This window comes from Cylas formicarius, unplaced genomic scaffold, assembly GCF_029955315.1.
Source record: "Cylas formicarius isolate icCylForm1 unplaced genomic scaffold, icCylForm1.1 PGA_scaffold_6__28_contigs__length_40554024, whole genome shotgun sequence".
NCBI classification, from domain to species: Eukaryota; Metazoa; Arthropoda; class Insecta; order Coleoptera; family Brentidae; genus Cylas; species Cylas formicarius.
Window position 1 is genome coordinate 9,304,270 of NW_026844347.1, and position 17,598 is coordinate 9,321,867.

General features: G+C 33.8%; 2 protein-coding genes across 4 annotated transcripts in view; both read left to right on the forward strand.

The window, feature by feature from the left end:
• The first annotated feature begins 108 nt into the window (after nt 1-108).
• Nucleotides 109-17,598, forward strand: part of LOC132702807 (protein Skeletor, isoforms B/C) — a 139,483-nt gene continuing 121,993 nt past the window's right edge. The window contains exons 1-2 of one of the 2 annotated variants that reach the window (XM_060671598.1): nt 109-1,504; nt 1,570-1,686. In XM_060671598.1, coding sequence (XP_060527581.1) covers nt 1,644-1,686 — 43 coding nt within the window. In that variant the 5' untranslated portion in view covers nt 109-1,504; nt 1,570-1,643. Of the gene's footprint in view, nt 1,687-17,598 lie in introns of both variants that reach the window. The other variant, XM_060671599.1, reaches the window with a different exon arrangement.
• On the forward strand, nt 4,824-9,324 carry LOC132702810 (uncharacterized). Of its 2 annotated transcripts, none has more exons than XM_060671603.1 (3): nt 4,824-5,032; nt 7,657-7,818; nt 8,953-9,324. In XM_060671603.1, the coding sequence occupies exons 1-3, from the start codon at nt 4,895-4,897 to the stop codon at nt 9,166-9,168; spliced, it is 516 nt and encodes a 171-aa protein (XP_060527586.1). In that variant the 5' UTR covers nt 4,824-4,894; the 3' UTR covers nt 9,169-9,324. The 2 variants fall into 2 exon arrangements, with proteins under 2 accessions (XP_060527586.1, XP_060527587.1); XM_060671604.1 differs by having other exon boundaries at nt 8,923-9,050.

Consider the following 17,598-nt stretch of genomic DNA (forward strand, 5'->3'; position numbering starts at 1 on the left):
ATAGTATTTTTGAACTATCCGAAGAATGCCTGCAAGAACAGTGACACTTTAGCAATACGGCTTAGCACTTTCTTTTGTGATTTGAAAACATGTGACATGTGACATGACTTGAGTTTCTCCAAAGCAGAATATCACCGGCTAATTTCGAATAGACGTTGGCATAGTACAAATTTATTATGCATTTTTAATTCAAAACAGTTTTCAATTTTTACCAAGATAGGATTTCGTCGAATTCTAGTTCCAAAAACTTCGCCGGCCTTTTTATTTCAATGACATCCCTGAGCAGACATTGAGAGAAAGTTTGCTTTATGTTTTGCGGGCACTACTACACTTGTTTTTTGACCAAAAAAGTTCATCGGTGTCGAACCAGCTATTTAACAGTTTAACAATTCGATAACAGTGGGAGGAGATTAAACTTGAATAGAGCTCAGGAAACTTTGGTAAACACAAACAAGTAGGTAAACAGAAAGTTCATTGGAAAAACCGATAAAGAAAACAGGGCCAAGCACTGCACGCTGCGGCTCCCCTCTATCGATAGATTGAATTTGATACAAGTTGCCCTTTTCCTGCCTTATTTCAACATACTGCTTACGATTTGTCAAGAGCGATCTGAACCAGTCTAGAGCTATTAGACAAAATCCGTATTGTTCCATCCTATTCAGAAGAAGTTTTTGGTTCATACAATCAAACGTCCTGCTACGATCACCGAATATCCCAGCTGTAACATATGTATAAAAAACATACTTCCAGAAAAGCTCTTAATTACATCTAGAAATGAATTTTTCTTCAAGTTGGAAAACATATTAGTGACTTAAAGAATGATAATGAGCGTCCAATATGGGTTACTCTCTCTTTAAAAGATACTGTAACAAAGTTCTTATCCACCACAGGATAACCGAACTTATTTTTTTCTTTTTTTATCCACAGCTAAATGTTTCACTATATCTGCAAATTATTTATCTAACCTTGAACCTGGCCTATATAAATATCGCTTTTGTTACGGGAGAAAATAAAGATACGAAGACTAAATAGAATTGGCAAGCAGGTTTATGCGTTTTGAGGTGTTCAGCAGGACCCCTCCTCTTTGTGCAGAGCTCTACAGCGAAATCTACGCCACTGGACACACTGCAATAAGTTGTGTTAAAATCGACACTTTGAAAAATCCTACGAAATCCTATCTTACGATTCGGTTATCTTTAATGAACCATCTCGATTTATTAAATTTCGAATTAATCTCGCCGAAATTCTTAAAGACGCCATAAAAACGTCGTGCAAATAAAGTAAAACATATTAATTTCGCTGGATTTCATTCCGGCCCGTCTTCGTCGAAACTAAACGGTCCCGACACGCGCGACTCCTGCAAGTGTAGCAGCAGGATTCAGGGGCGGGTGTTCCTGCGACCCGCCTACGCATTTTCCCGCCCATTTCTGCCTGGATATCGCCCCAGCAGGATTGCCAGTCCTTTTCGCGCGCTTGCGACGCTTGCAAGTGGTCAGGGTGGGAAGTAATTTTTTATCATAGCTGTAATATGTAATGCTCATGTGATTTTGTTTTTTTGTTCGTCGCTAGCCGTCGTTTGGTGTGAATGTAGGTCGCGGATTTTTAACGTATAGTGAAATCGACGCGTACACAAAGGATTAGCCATGCTGAAATTTCTCTTTGGATTCTTCATATTGATTAGTTTTGGTAAGACCCCTAGTATAACTATTATTTTATTCCGCAATGAGAACTGAAAATAAATTTTCTCTGAGCTATATTAAGATTTAACCCAAACCGCTCAGATAAAATTTGTTTTTTGATTTTATTTTCGTGTTAATTAATACTTTCATAAAACGACTATTTTTCCTTTCTGCAACTTAAAAAACTGGAAAATCCATTCTATTTGTGCTATGTATAATTCTCCTTTTCAGTGGCAATTTTGGATAATATAATGTTCGGGAATACCTATGGTTCTTTGGATCTATTATAATTGACCAAAAAAAAAATCAAAACCGTTAAGAAATTGGTATATTATCAGAACTTTATCCACTAACGTGTAAAAATCAAGATATACAAAATGTACACAAAGTTTATCGTCAATAGATAGCTTTTTGGTAGTAAGTCGCTTAAAATAGCTACAGAAACAATGGCATGAGGGGGGCAGGTAGGTTCTAGCCACCAGAAATAAAAAAAAATTGTATACGTCCACTATAAAAACAAAGCCAAATACACTGATGTTAGTTTTGTAATTATTGATAAGGATATCATTAAAAAAAAAAACGGAAACCGAAGAAATTTATGGAGCCAGGCATGCTTCCTCCGTTCATACTGAAGAGGTGCACATAGTCTCTAGTAAAGCCTCAGAAACTGATGTTTGACTTCACACTTCACTTAAATACATATATCCCTGTCAGTTAAAACGTGCAACAGTTTGTTCAGTATTCAAAAGTGGAAAGGGGATGATGTGCAAAACTATGAGCCGGGAACTCTTGTTCGTGCTCCTAGAAGATTTTATGAGTTTATTTCGTACAATAAAATTTTAGACCGAAAGCAACATGGCTTTTTATCTGAAAGGTTTGTAACCAACAAGTCTTTCGAGTCACGCAATCGAAGAAAATAGTCAATTCGACGTTATTTTTACAATTTTAGACAAGCGCTTGAGAAAGTAGTTCATGATACCTTGCTGACAAAACTGCACGAATTTGGATTATTAAATAGGCTAAAATAAACTATTGAAACTAGTCGCTTCCTATTTGTCAGATAGTAAGCAATTTGTCGACCACAAGGCAGAAGAATCCAACCTTTTTTACCACATCTGGAATCCCGTAGTGATCAAATCTTGGGTAAGTTCTCTTCTTATTATCAATAAACGATTTGGCAGGGGTAGCTCAGATTTCTGAGTGTGCATTATTTTCATGAGATTTTAAGTTGTATATAGAAATAAAAAACGATCAAGATGTTCTCTTACTTCAAAATCGCAATGGCGACTTGCAATTTTGAAGTAAGATACGCGACATATGACCAACAAAGTGAATAGAGCTGACAGAATGTTTGGATTTCTAATCAGAAATTCATTAAAATTCGCTAAATTAAAACCACTTCAAATGCTTTACAACGCGTTTGTTCGTACCATGCTAGAATACACTGGGATCATTTGGTCACCCTATTACGTAGTTCATAAACAATTAGTTGAAAAAATACGAAAGGAATTTTTAAGATTTTTGTATTATAAAAAGTGTAGTCAATAAATATTCTATCTCAGTTACTAGGCTTACCTAAATGAATTTAGTCTTATATCTTTAGAAATAAGAAGGAAAGCTGCATTTCTGATATTTCTATAGACATTATTGAATTCAAAAATTTTCAATCCTCAACTACTGACGCAACTTAGTTTGAATTGAAAGAATTCTATTTGTCTTTATATGTATTGAATATTGCCTTATTTGCTGTATATAATATAAATAATTTTTAGAAAAAAGTTTGGCATTGACCAGTGGAATAGCTTAGTGAAATTAAAAAAAAGTACTCCATTTTCACATGGTGAAGTGTACCACTAAGATCGCGGTGCGGGTAGGATTCCTCTTGTAAAGAGCGTACTCTTGTTTTGTATAATGGTTCATTTAATTGCTTGTATAGATATCGAATATCCTAACCTTTCATTAGAAATGAATACCGAATGTCCCAGCCAGCTGGGCTACCGAATAGCGTAATTTCTTTTTGATGGGCCACATTTCATATAAGAAAAATACCTTATCCTGATAACAGTTCATATTTCTATTGTTGACACTTTATAGCTGTTCTTAACTCTAGTCGCATTTTGAATTACTGTAGCTTAACGTTAAATTCTCGATTAAGTTAGTATTTTGAGTATGGCTGCAAAATGAAATTGAGAAAGTGGTTTGAGCACTAGGAAATAGGGTTAAAAATTTAATGTGAATGTGGGGAAGTCTCAATTAATGTTGTTACAAAATAAAGAAGTTCAAAATTTGTACCGGACCAGAGTGTTTTTAATTTCTTTTGTAAGTCTTGAAACAAGAACTTACCCAATGTCGGGATCATAATTCAAGCGAAAGCCTTGGCTTTTTCACACAACCTTAAGACTAAATGACTTCTAAGCTCCAAATGAATTGTTAGAGAGATTTTGTCCTCAGCACGGTATCACCTTTGTGACCAATTTGCGAAATTAATATCGCAGATTGCAAGAAAAAGCTGCTGACGATTTTAAAAGAGTACGCTTCAAAAAAAAAATATAATTCAGCCGAGACTGGACTCTAGTATGTATTTGCTTTGCCAAAAACATATTATGCTTTGGAAAAAGATAAGTTTTTTTTTATTAGATTTTCGTTTTTTGTAACGACTAAAGAGATTTCGCTGTGAAACTTTGGCTGGTCTATATGTTTTGTTAGGAAATTTAGTTCGTTTTCTCATTTACTTATTAATGACCTTGGATTATTTGGTCGGGTGGTTTGTAGTTTGTTTGTCTCTCAAATCGTCAATTAATATATTATATATACAGTTTGACTATAAGAAAGTGTTTATCGGTTGCTTCTACTAAGAATTTAGCGATATCTTTTTTATCTTTGCTTTTTATCCTAAGGATTTATGTCATAGCATGATCTTTAGCATTGAATTTGTGCTCCACAAAAATGATGATTTTATCTTTTCCGAATTTTTTGGTAAATATGCCAATAAAACATCTTCACAAATGTTTACTATCTTCTTATTCAGATATCACTCAAAAATTTGGCATATTTTTTCGTATCGCATCGCAAGCTAATAAAATTGTTATCTTCAATTCGGAATATCCATAGAAACTAAATATGAATAACGTCTAATTTCTGACAATTACTTGGATTGTAAAATTTCAGTATATCAAAAATTTTAAAAATTCTCAGTGATTAGCTATTCAGTAAAAATGGTTTTCGTATGTACCACTACAAGCTTAAATAACAAGACAGATTTAACGGAAGAACCAGCTTGCTTTCCATGTTGTAAACCATGTATTTTCCCTGGATCCGAACTAAAACAAAGTGATAATTTTCCTGAGTTTTTGGTGAGTATTCACCGTTGAAATATAAAAGAAGCTTTTTCCGAGTCTGGTTTGATAATGAAATTCTATTTACAATAAATTTTTGGAACTATTTTTTAATTTAATTTTTTTCCATTGCATGGATATTTGGGTTTAGTTTTTGCACTAACTATTGCTAGTTGTTTTTTGTATCGACAGAGATCATCGATTTTCTTTTGGTAAAAATATAAATTTACTATGGTAAGGATCAGTAAACATGGTCGACAAGTTAAAGGCTATATCGTAAAATTCAGATAATTTGTAATGACACTTTCCGATAAATTCCGTACTTCAGTTTTTAAGACGTAAGACGAGTTTGGTGAGCGAAAATACTGTAACTGCGAAGTCACTACACACACAAAAGTGTACCTGCTTATAGTTATAGCGATGGACAGATAATTGGCTCATTAATTATTCTAAGATCAAGTAAATAAAAACTTATATAAAGCAAGAATAATATAAAAAGAGATAAATTACTATATATTTCATTATTCAAAAAAAGTCTACTATTTACAACACAATTTCATTTGGAACTCTTAATCATCATTTTCCGAGTAGTCAAATGAACTATTCAAATTTACAATCCTCAGTACCGCCTTTTCAGTATATCTTTATGCTTCTTAAGCATCACTATAACAGATCCACTCCACATCAGCATTCATGTATGTCATCATGATGGTCTAGAGTTTTTGACTTTGACTGTACTGTACTTCCTTTAGTAACCTGATCGGGCCGCTTTTCTCCACTTGCTCAAGTCGGAATATTGTTGACTGATATCGAATATTGAATGGTGCAGAGTTTTGATCACATCGAGAACAATAACTTACTAATTTTTAAAATGCGCAGTTTTACTAATCTTTTCTAATCTAACTAATCTTTTTCAAGAAAGACCCTTGACGATAATCACAGGTATGCTACACCTATTTTATACGGCTAAGACCATTAAGTTGTACAGTTAAATAATGATTTATTACTCTCTCGCATTAAGAAACACAGTACACAACTAATAACGAATGAAAAAAGCTATCATGAGTGAACTGTTAGCAGACGTATGTCTCAATTTATTTAACAGAGACGAAATGTTTTCATCGGGTGAAGCCAAAAAGATATTAAAACTAACATTTAAGACTAAAAAGAGAATAAAGGTGACAAACTTGAAAATCGTAATGCTATTTTAAAACGATTCTGAAGCATTGTCCGTGGTATTATAGAACGCAAACTGTGAAAGAACTAGGTTTGATTTTATTTTATTAGACAGTTACTGATAGGTAAAAATTAAATCAATTATAAATTATTAGATAAATATCTCGAAAATGAAGTCTCAGATCATAACGCTGCAACATTCCAAATATTATTATTTACTTCAATAATATTCGTTAAAACAAACTTGTTAACTTAAAATTTTGCTTCGTATTTACTCAAAACCCTTGAATGAGAATCACATTATGGCTGGTCATTGACGATCTTTCATAGTTTTAATGGAGTCTTTGCTCCTGTTCTTCACTACAATCACCTAAATTTTATTTAACGAGATCTAGTTGGCTGTGGGAGTAGTGACCTTTTATACTATTGTTACAATCGAGAATATTAAAATTTGAAAGTTTGGTTTCAGGACTATCAAATATACCAGGAAATTTACGTAACAGATACCCAAAGCAATTTCCATTTCTGTAAATCGAAATGGAAATTGCCTTAATAAGTCGCTTCACCAGTTTCATCTTGACATCAAATGAATTGATGTTGATCATTGTTTTTTTCAAAGAAACTTCCACAGGCTACTGTAATATTATTTACAAAACTTCTGGATTCCTCCTGCAGCGGTTATTGTTGAGTCGAACTTGTTAACGATTCGCCAATCATCCTCTTGGCTTCTTCAGAGCGTAACTGAAGTTGAAGAAGCCAGCAGGAGAATTGGCGAAATGTTAGCAAGTTCGACTCAATAATAACCGACGCAGGAGGAATTCAGCAGTTTCGTAAATAGTATGTGATGTAATTCATGTTTTTTTTTAACTAATAGAGCCCGCAAACTTATTATAGGAAGATTGGGTCAAGGAGAAGTCCGGGTATCAATTTGGCTAACTAGAATGTATATAATTTTAACTAGGAAATTTCTACTTTGATCATTAAGCATGTATTTCGTAATTATCTGGTGGAATTTTTTGAATCGCCACTTTAAAAAGATCCATAATCAGTTGTTGGCCCATTTTTTTCATGTTGTCATTTTTTTGCCCTCTATATCTTAAAAAACATGTCACAAGTCACAATAAAACAAAACCAGATGGAAGAAATATTAGAAACTTGAACATATATTAGGGTTGTTTTTTTTTTGTTTAATCAACATATATCTTTTTCGTAGAGATATCCAGCTAATGTCAAATTTTGTCTAATTTTGACAAACTACAAAATTCCAACAGTCACGTATTATTGGAAATTTGATAGTTATTTCAAATTCTTTAATTCGAATAGTATTGTATCATTTTAAAACATTACCAATTCTGGAAGAAAGCGTTATTAAGTTTGGCTCAAGAAAATCATCTACTAACATGATTTTCCAAAGCCAATTATATACAAATTAATTTTATAAGATACACAGAAAACGGATATTGTAGGTGTGTTTCCGAGATCGTCAAAAAAAAGACTACTTGTCTAAATCATCAAAACGTAAAGAGGGGAAACGACACACTGGCAGAGTAAAAAAATCCAAATCTAGAGAACTGAGGGCGGGAATTTTGTACTCCGGATGTGCATGCGAAAAACGAGACGGGCTGCAGGTAACAACATACAAGTTTTTTCAGCCATTTTGAAATTTAGGCATTTTTTTGAGTTAAATGCAGTGGCATTTTTCTGCAATTCCTTCAAATGAATACAATTCTACTATTTTTATTTTATATTAAAGGTTAATGTAAATGTGAACACCAAAATCCATTAAACATGATATCCTGAATTGGCTCTGATAGCTATTCGCACAGCCTACTTATACCTATGACGGATACCACAATCAGATACATGGGTAGATAGACAGATACATAAATAATTGTTTATTTGTTCCAAATTATGATACCAAAAACACAAAAATAGAACATAACCCAATGCCATAGAACAAAGTGTAAAGTAGTCTAAAGTAACAATAAAAATAAATCTTAAAAAAATACAGAGCATTTGCAAGCGGTAATCCGTATACACAAATTAGAAGCCGAGATAAAAAAATACATACTGTATCGCTAAAGAATTTGATCAATTTGCAAACATTGCATGATTTTCACTTTTTCGATGCCATTTACCTGTATTTTAGCAACATCGTCCCCACTAGAAATAAAAGTTGTATCATTTTCATACAATACTGTATATTCACCAGGAAAGTTCTTTTTTGTACAAAATATACAATGTAGGGCCCCGATGGAGCCCTGAGTAGCACCCTTTCACCACATTAATGCTATCAAAGGCAAATTGAATTTGTTAAAGATCATAACCATCAACTATAAAATCAACATATAAAAATAAGAAACTTATTAGGACCGGAATGTAAAATAAGAAAAATAGTTGTTACCGAGATAGAGCGTGTCAAAGATTAATTTATTAATTTAAACATTTGTAACAAATGTACCAAATTTCACATGATCATTTTTCAGAATATAGAAGATAAATTAAAAAAAAACAAAAATGCAGTAACACCCTGTATACGTATATTAGTGCGCTATGCATTCTTTTAAAAAATGTTGCTAATGACAAATATAAAAAGAAAAACTATATGGATTAAATGGATTGAGTTTCTCAAAACAAGTCTCTGAATCTTTGAAAGTAAATCTTTTGTTAATATTGATCTCAACTCGGAAGCCCAGATTGACTTAAATAACTTTCCGTTTTTTTGCTTTCAGTGCGCGAATACTGAAAACTAAAATTTTCAGGATAATTGTCCTCGGACTCTGTGCCACGGTTCTCCAGAATGTCTAACCAAACCACCTATCTGTGCTCCGAGTGAATTTTGCGATGGAAAACATTTAACAAAACGCAAGGTCGATAGCGAAACTAAAAAAATGGAAGGCAACTTTCACTTTCCTAACTACAACTGCTTCGCTGCCACAATCCAGGCTCCCTTTTGCTATGTTTATCATGGAATTTAGAAACGTTTGGTAAACGCGCCAAGAAAACGCGCAAAAGTGCAGTGAAGTGCAAAAAACCGTGCAAACTTTGGTCTCTATGGAGGTTTGGGTTGAGTATTGAAACATTTACGTCATCTCTGTACTGTGGTCTGCACGATTGAAAAAAATAAAATGATTCCTAAGTAATTTTGTATATTTTCATACTTATGAGTTACTTTTCAAACATGTACTAGGTGATGGTGAGTGATGGCACCAAATCCGAATTCAGAAGAGTGAACCACATTACGCATTAGCTCCTAGCTCCTATTTTGGTTTTTAGAACTTTTTGATTACGTTGATTAATCTTTAGTAAAACATTTGAATCTCAACTAAATATGGACAACTTGAATGAATGGTTTAATATCAGTAAAACGTTTTTAAATGTGTATCTATGTAGATACTGTTAATAGAAAAATCTTGTGAATGAAATGAATCACTTAGACTGAGTTGAAATTTAATCTACACTATACTCATATTATTAATAAAGCAGTACAAATGCTTAGCTTCGTAATTAGAGTCACCACTTAAGAGCTACCTTTCCATCAGGTGAGGGTGAACCCAACCCAGAAAGCTTTACACCACATTACACATTACACAGTAGTCCTAGAGTCCTGAATTTGAAGTGGACAATGTTAATAACTTGTTTAAAATCAAGAAGATGTATTTTTAAGCAGTCGATAGTGAGCGGTGAAACCAAATTCGAGCTCAATCCTTCAGAGGCCGGTTTGAGTTACCTGTTGAAACGCTTACGCATCTATAGATTGTGGTATGCACGATTGCAATGTTTAAAATAATTCTTAAGTAAATTTGTACGACGTAGTTATGAGAGTATATTATCAGAACGTTGTATCGCATTACAAATTAGTTCTTGGCTCTTGTTCTTGGTTCTTGGAAGGTTTTGGTTACACCACCTTCACGTAAATATATCTGAACTTTGACTTCGTATGCACAACGGTTTAAAAACCAATAAAATGTATTTAATCGTCAAAAAACACGCTGCAATTACTTTCAAAAGAACAATGAACTCGGTTTTGAACTAGAATGAAATTGGTGGATTGCAGTTTAAACCTGTTAGAAAACTCAGGATTTAATTTTTTAGGCTAAGTATAAATTTAATCGTTACAACGTTCATGTTATTCATAAAATAGCAAAAAATATATGGTTTCATAGTTAGAGCTACTTTTCAAGCAGGTGTTGGTGAGTGGAGGCACCAAGTCCGAACTCAGAAGACTATATTACATTACGCGTTGGTTCTCGGCTTTTCTTCTTTGGTTATTGGAAAGTTATGTTCTCACCAATTAATCTTTCCTACATACATTTGAACTTCAATTCGATTTGGACAACGCTATAATTAGTTTAAAACCAATAAAATGTTACTGTAAATAGAGAAATAAACTCATGCTTCCAATACCTGTACTTTATTTGCTTCATAATTAGATCTAGTAAAAGCTTTACACTGTCCACTATAATTAAACTGTAATTTGAATGCTATAGTGAGGTCGCATCTTCATCTTCAGATCTACCTGTTGCTGTTGATACTCTGTTGCTGAAGCTGCTAGGTAAAAAATGGTGGGAATATTGTTTAAATTTTTGAAGGAATAAAATATACTATGCTACTGCGCACTACTCGAAAATGCCCAACCATACGCGTTTAGCAAAGATAGAATGTTTTCATTTGATTTTAGTCACGCGGTTAATGTATTCTTGTTGTTTCGCAAAAATGTACCAAAAAACTTAGCGGTATAAAAAGTATAGCATGCAATACATTGATAAACGCTTTCATACACTTATAAACACTCGGTCCAACTCGAGATTAAAGTGTCGTTTATAAAACTTGTTGCATAATATAGTGTTATGAATTACTGGATAATAATTTAGGCACTAAGATTACAAATACGTTTTTGTGTTGAGAACACTAGATTGTATAATCCTGTCCAAAGTAACTCAACTTAATACACAGCAAGACTAACTTTCCATATATCAATAAAACAGTTTTTTGTAGGCAAATGGACAAACAGCATTCTGAATATAGTAACGAATTGCGATAAGGATTTTGTTGCGAAACTTAAACTTTCCCTCGCTGATTTCCTCTGTTTGGTATTCGTATTGTTACATGTTGTTGCCACATGTGACGACAAACACAGTTTTCAATATACAGGACGTGAGTAAATGTATTTTATCATTTCGCATTCAACGACAACAAAATAGATGTTATTTCATAGAAAAATATTTAAAACATTGATTTTGTAGGCGTGGTGTCCAAAAATGGTATACCGGGTTATTCACATTTTAAATAAATTCATTTTTCGAGTGTACATTGTGATCAGTTTATAGAACATTAATTAAAAAGACGAGGGTGTTTTTAAATTAGACCAAAAGGTTCATATAAACATTTTCTGTATATAGGGTGTATCAATAGTGCTTTACCGGTAGATATATTGAAAAAAGTCAAATTATTTTCACTGGCCAAAACTTGGGTAAATGGATGATATACAAGCTTAATAATTAGCTGTAAGGATAAATGATCTTAAGTTTTCAAAGAAACTTCCACAGGCCACTGCAATACTCTTTATAAAACTTCTGGACTCCTCCTGCGTCGGTTTTTGTTGAGTCGAACTAGCTAACGTTTCACCAATCATCCTGTTGGCTTCTTCAGAGTTTGACTGAAACTGGATCGCATTTTACTCTGTACCTGCTTTTATATTGTTTGAGGGGGGCGGAGCTAAATGAGGGGCATAAACACCGTCTTGAATGATTGATTCCAATATTGGTGACAGGTAGAGATCTGAGTCGCGGTTAAGATTGTTAGGTAGCTTATAGATTTCTATAGACTCTCGGATTTTTCGTTGGTAGAAGAATTGATCACATGCAAGAATTTTAGTTTTATCGAATAAATTTTTATGTCCGGTTTCGTCATTGTGTTCGGCAATTGCTGATGAGTTTATTTGTCTATAAAGTCCTGGCATCTCAAATGGAATGTCGTCTTTGACGGATCGAAGACGTTGAGAGATTTTTGGGCAAGTTGTAAATCTGGTTTTGACGTTATATTTTTTTTGAACTTTTGATATGAGATCAGTGATGTTCCGAATATAAGGAAGGACGACAGTGGCAAGTGTGGGATTGCTTTCGCCTTCATTGCTATTGGAAGGTTGCGGCGATGTGTATTTTGTGATGGAATGGTTAATATCTTTAATGTGGAAATTATTAGAGAGAAGAGCAGAGGTAAGGCGTTTTAATTCTGACGTCAATGACTCGGGCTGAGATAGTTTTACGGCTCTGTGAACAAGAGAGTTGATAACTGATGATTTTTGGGCCGGATGGTGATTAAGGTGTCGGTCTGTGTGCGTAGGGTTTCTGCAAGCACAATCACCCGATGCTATGTCTCATTTTTATTAATAAGAATATCTATTGACAAGAAAATCCAAGAATGGGAGGTTGTTATTAGTTTTTATTTCAATTGTAAAACATATGGTAAACGTATCTATGCGTCCAAATAACAAAAATATCATCGACGTAGCGTTTCCATAATTTTGGTTTTAGATGGAAGGTGTCGAGATGATTGGCAAAACGTTAGCTAGTTCGACAAAAACCGACGCAGGAAGAATCCAGAAGTTTTATAAAGATTATAGGTCATCTTAATTATGCGAAGAGTCTTACTGAAAGGTTATAAACACTCTGTAGTAGCGCGACCCGCTGGTATTACGACGTTTAAAGATTGCCAACTTTAGGCTTCCCTATCATTCTTATCAATACCTTTCTTTTATGGCAGAAACTGTGCACCTATTACCGATCTCTGGATGAACGTTTTGGTGGTCAGGGGATCGTCACTCAACAACTACGAGTTACCCAACATGGTACTACTACAGGGTTGTTTATAATCTGAGACGAGGCTGCGAAGTATAATTACTCACATTGGTAGCAAAATGAGATTTATCGGTGGTAGCTTACTGGCATATCAATTCAAACGGACTGGAAACTATCCACTGGCCTTTTATCAAATGCTACATCCTATTCTTCCTGGTTCTGTTTTAATTGTGGACAAATTCAGCTACTAAAATTCCCATGCCTTCTTGGAAAAAAATGACATAATTAAATTTAGGCAATTTCAGAAAGATATGCTGAAAATGCAGCTATTGGAGATTGTATATTTGAATAAAGTTCTTTGTACAGAATTTGTTGTTGACGAAATCGCTTCAAAACGAACTATAACGTTACATTGCCGTATGACTGTGATTGGTAGGCGCACAGGACAAAGGGTTTGTGGTAAGGTCTAACATGGAAATGGGGAACGTTGAAACCCTCTAGCAAAGAGAGAATAAAGATAATGGATTGTGACAAACGGACCTACATGTGATTGAAATAGAAGGAAAAATGTGGGAAGCTGATTACATACTAGAAAACACTGTAGAACCTCTGGACGATAGTTTATCTGACTACTCGGAGTAATATTTATGCAACTGATATATTTCCATTTTATTGTTATTTCATATTGTGTTTTGCATAATTGAATTTTAATATAATCAAAAGTGCATATCCTATTGAAATAGAGAGCATGATAATTTCTTGAAATGAAGCTTTGTGGGTACCAGAGGAATCATTTTTGAAATCTTTTTGACTAAATTATAAACTCTTGCTGCGTCAGTTTATATCAAATGCACAATGAATTTGAGAAATTTTGTGCGTGCATTTGTTCATTCTAGTGCAACTTAACTTACTAGTTATGACTGAGTTCATATTAATATTTAAATTGAATATTAAAATTAAAATGAAATTAAATTAAATCACATTGTTATTAAATTTATCACCCACTTAATTTTATTCACAGTTATTGTATCACTTCCAGAATGTTATAGTCAATTAACCAACCAGGAGTCAACAAGCCTGTTAATTTTTGTATACTCATTATTTTGCAAATATATTGAAAGGGCGTTGTGTATTCTAGGAGCTGCAAACAGAAGGCTCCTCTGCACTTAAGTAAATTTTACAATGGGTACAGGTATGGCCTTAGTTGTTACAAATCTGGTTTTTACTGAATGGCTTATTATTTATTTACGAATTTTGTTAAGATTTAATAGTCTGATGAGTGTTTTAATGTAGATTTTGTTGATACGTAGTACTTTTACTTCAGTAAACAATTGTTTTGTTTTTGAATAATAATATTTTTAAAACACAGTTCTGCCTAATTGGTATCCGTTGTAGCCCCCGAAACACATATACCATAGGATAAAATGTTCTGCACCTTTGGTTATTTTTCATACAGTAACGGCGTTTATCAGGCGATGTTCCGATATGTATTCTTTGGTATATAGATATTTTTATATCGAGCCTATGTTCTGCAGGAGTGCCACAACAGTCAAAGCTTTTCAATCGATTGATGGCTATCGCGGTAGGCTTTTAAAGCAGTTCCTTTCACAGCTGCCGAAGCGGGATATTTTGCAGTCCTGCTGGCCGTCGCAGCGGTTTACGGCGGCGGGGCGTCAGGAAGTAGGAAATTGCCTTTTATACATAAAAAGACCGGCTAACAATACATCACTTACGGATGACGTATCATTCGCTATTGTTCAACACATTACAGTAAAATATGCAGCTTCGGAGCAAAAGAATCATCCGCTGCTGATTGAAATAATTTCTTTTGTGGGATTAACCGCGAAATTAGTATTAGACCTGTTGCCCAAATTGTCGCCAGTCTAACTTTGGTATAAATTAGACACTTATCGAAAATGAGGGTGCACGTTAATGGAAATTCTGGATTTAGCGACTGAGTTATTAAACCGTATTTTCCATGCGTTTACTAATCTAAGCCCAATCCGTACGTCTCTTTCGCAAGAAATGCTTCGCAGAGGTTTTCAACGATTGAACCAAACACATCGAACACTTTTTATTGTTAATGTTAATGTTAATAATTAATGCGTCACCATGTTATACGTTTGTTTTATAAGTTTTTGTTATTATTTTATTTTATATGTTTTTACTTTTATTTTTTTCCTGTTTTGTACCTTCACTATAGATCAAAATTAAAGCAACATTTCGAAAATTTGATTAGAAACAAAACCTTTTAGAATACTTTTTATAAAATTTCTGGATTCCTCCTGCGTCGGTTTTTGTTGAGTCGAACTAGCTAACGTTTCGCCAATCATCCTGTTGGCTTCCTCAGAGCTTGACTGAAACTGGCTCGCATTTTATTCTGTACCTGCTTTTGTATTGTTAATAAACAACTGTTCTTTTTATATATATATATATACTTCGTATAGGATTAGCTTTACGATTAATAGGGTATAATGGTTCAACAAAATACGCACACGGAAGAATGCCAAGGCGTGTAAAGGATCGCGATATTTCCGCGCGCATCTCCTGCTGAGATCGTTGTAGGGTTCAGTAGCAACTCGACAAGCAAGACAGACTCTCGCTGGTAATTTAGTAGGCAAACGCATAGTTTCGTTTGTATATTGCAGCTTAGTGCCTCTCGAGGGTAAAAGACGTTATCTACTATGGTCCGGAAATGTTAGTTGCAACCCCAAGCTTAACCGTTGGACAAACGGATTTAGGATCAAGCCTTTTACAATCTGGACGACGTATCCATCTTACACCATCACTTCCAAATATACAAAACATTGACTGGTGTATTTTTTGTGCAAACAATAATCTTGCATCTTCGTTTCTACTGAAAGGTTTTCGTGCTTTTAAACCTGCTTCAATCAAAAGCATTTGGATTGTCCTTGGTGACACTTGAACCCCGTTTACTTGACTGAATGATGCGAAAACTCGTGTTGCAGAAAGTTTGGCGTTATTTTAAACAATTCTCTTTATGCATCTATTGCTTTGCACACTTCAACGAAGGTGTTTTTTTTATAGTTTTGAAACAATATTCTTCTTTAAACACATTTTTTGCTAATATTTCTTTAAAGTCAGTTGAGTGGGCAATACTGCGAGGAATTTTACAACACTGAATATTAAACTGAAAAAATTGCTTTAATTTTGTCTGCTAAATTCCACTTTCTTGTTTGTCTTTATTATTAAATTATTTACTTGAAGTTAAGACTGTCATGGCCAAATCAAAATATTATAATAGTTGCTTCAATTTTGTCCTATACTGCATGTTCTATAACAATTAATTTTGTTTCTTTAACATAAGTATAATCGGGAATACGGATAAACAAAAAGCCGTTGAAAATGTTGGCATAAATCAATGCCGAATTGAATTATGCTATTCAAAAGTATACAGTGTGTATTATTATTAAAAAATAACTTTTTTGATTTTGAAAATAATATAATCGGTTATCCAATGTACGACACCCTGTATGTGATAAATCAATTCTCAATAGGGATTTCAAAAGTGTTATTCTTCTGCTTTAGTTGATTGCAGGAGCGTTTAGGGCCAAGCAAAAAAGGATTAGAGGCCCACTGTTAAAAATAAATCTAAAAACTTTCAAAAAATTAAGATATGTGAGAAACAGTTGAAAACAAAGAGGAAACCTAATGAAACTAGATTTACAATTTCTTCAGAAGTCCACAAATAAAATAATATACACGGTGTTCAATCTAAAATAAGGATGTCAATGAAGACTTTATTCGTGGAAGGAAGTGATGTGAATTTGAACCTATTTTTAAATCGTTATCATTTTTCCAATTCAATTCAATATGCGCCTATAAGAACTAATCAAACCTAACCTCCATTTTTGTATTCTATAAAATTGCTCAGAAACGATTTAGGATTCACTATCATTTTGCCGCAGATTTAAGTTTTTCATGTATTTTCTATAGTTTCTGATATCTCCACGCTACCCCATCTTGTATTGTATTTCTCGATAATTACTGTAAAAATTTAACACCTCTCGCAAACTAATCCTTTTTTGGTCAATGTCTATACGTTTTCTTTTAATAATAAACATAATAATAATAATAATAATAATAATAAACTGTCTTTATTGAAAATCAAAATATTACAATATAAGTTATAATACAATAATGGTGACGTCCTGCGTCGGTTTTCGAAAATCATACTGCTTGCTTGGTCGAAATTGCTGACGTTTCGCCAATCATCCTGTTGGCTTTTTCAGAGCTTGACTGAAACAGTTTCAGTCAACCTCTGAAGAAGCCAACAGGATGATTGGTGAAACGTCCGAAATTTCGACTAAGCAAAAACCGACGCTGGAGGAATCCAGAAGTTTTGTAAAAAGCATTACAGAAGTTTCTTTGAAAAACTAATAATGGTGACATTCGCAAATTGCGGTCTTCCATGTAACCACAAGAACAACAGCACCAACACCATAATTGTCGACAAAATACACACCCGTATATACATCGTAAATACAAGAAATAGGCGCACATCATAAACTCATACGCTTTTGCTAGGTACTGGCGGGGCTAATAAACAATATTGATGCTTTTTGTCGGGAGGGACGTTATAGCAGA

Bases quoted from the DNA above. Each gene is read 5' to 3' on its own strand.
- LOC132702810 (XM_060671603.1), top strand. From the start codon at position 4,895: ATGGTTTTCGTATGTACCACTACAAGCTTAAATAACAAGACAGATTTA. The intron at 5,033-7,656 runs GTGAGTATTCAC...CGGATATTGTAG, and splicing joins ATAATTTTCCTGAGTTTTTG to GTGTGTTTCCGAGATCGTCA. The intron at 7,819-8,952 runs GTAACAACATAC...TAAAATTTTCAG, and splicing joins AAAAACGAGACGGGCTGCAG to GATAATTGTCCTCGGACTCT.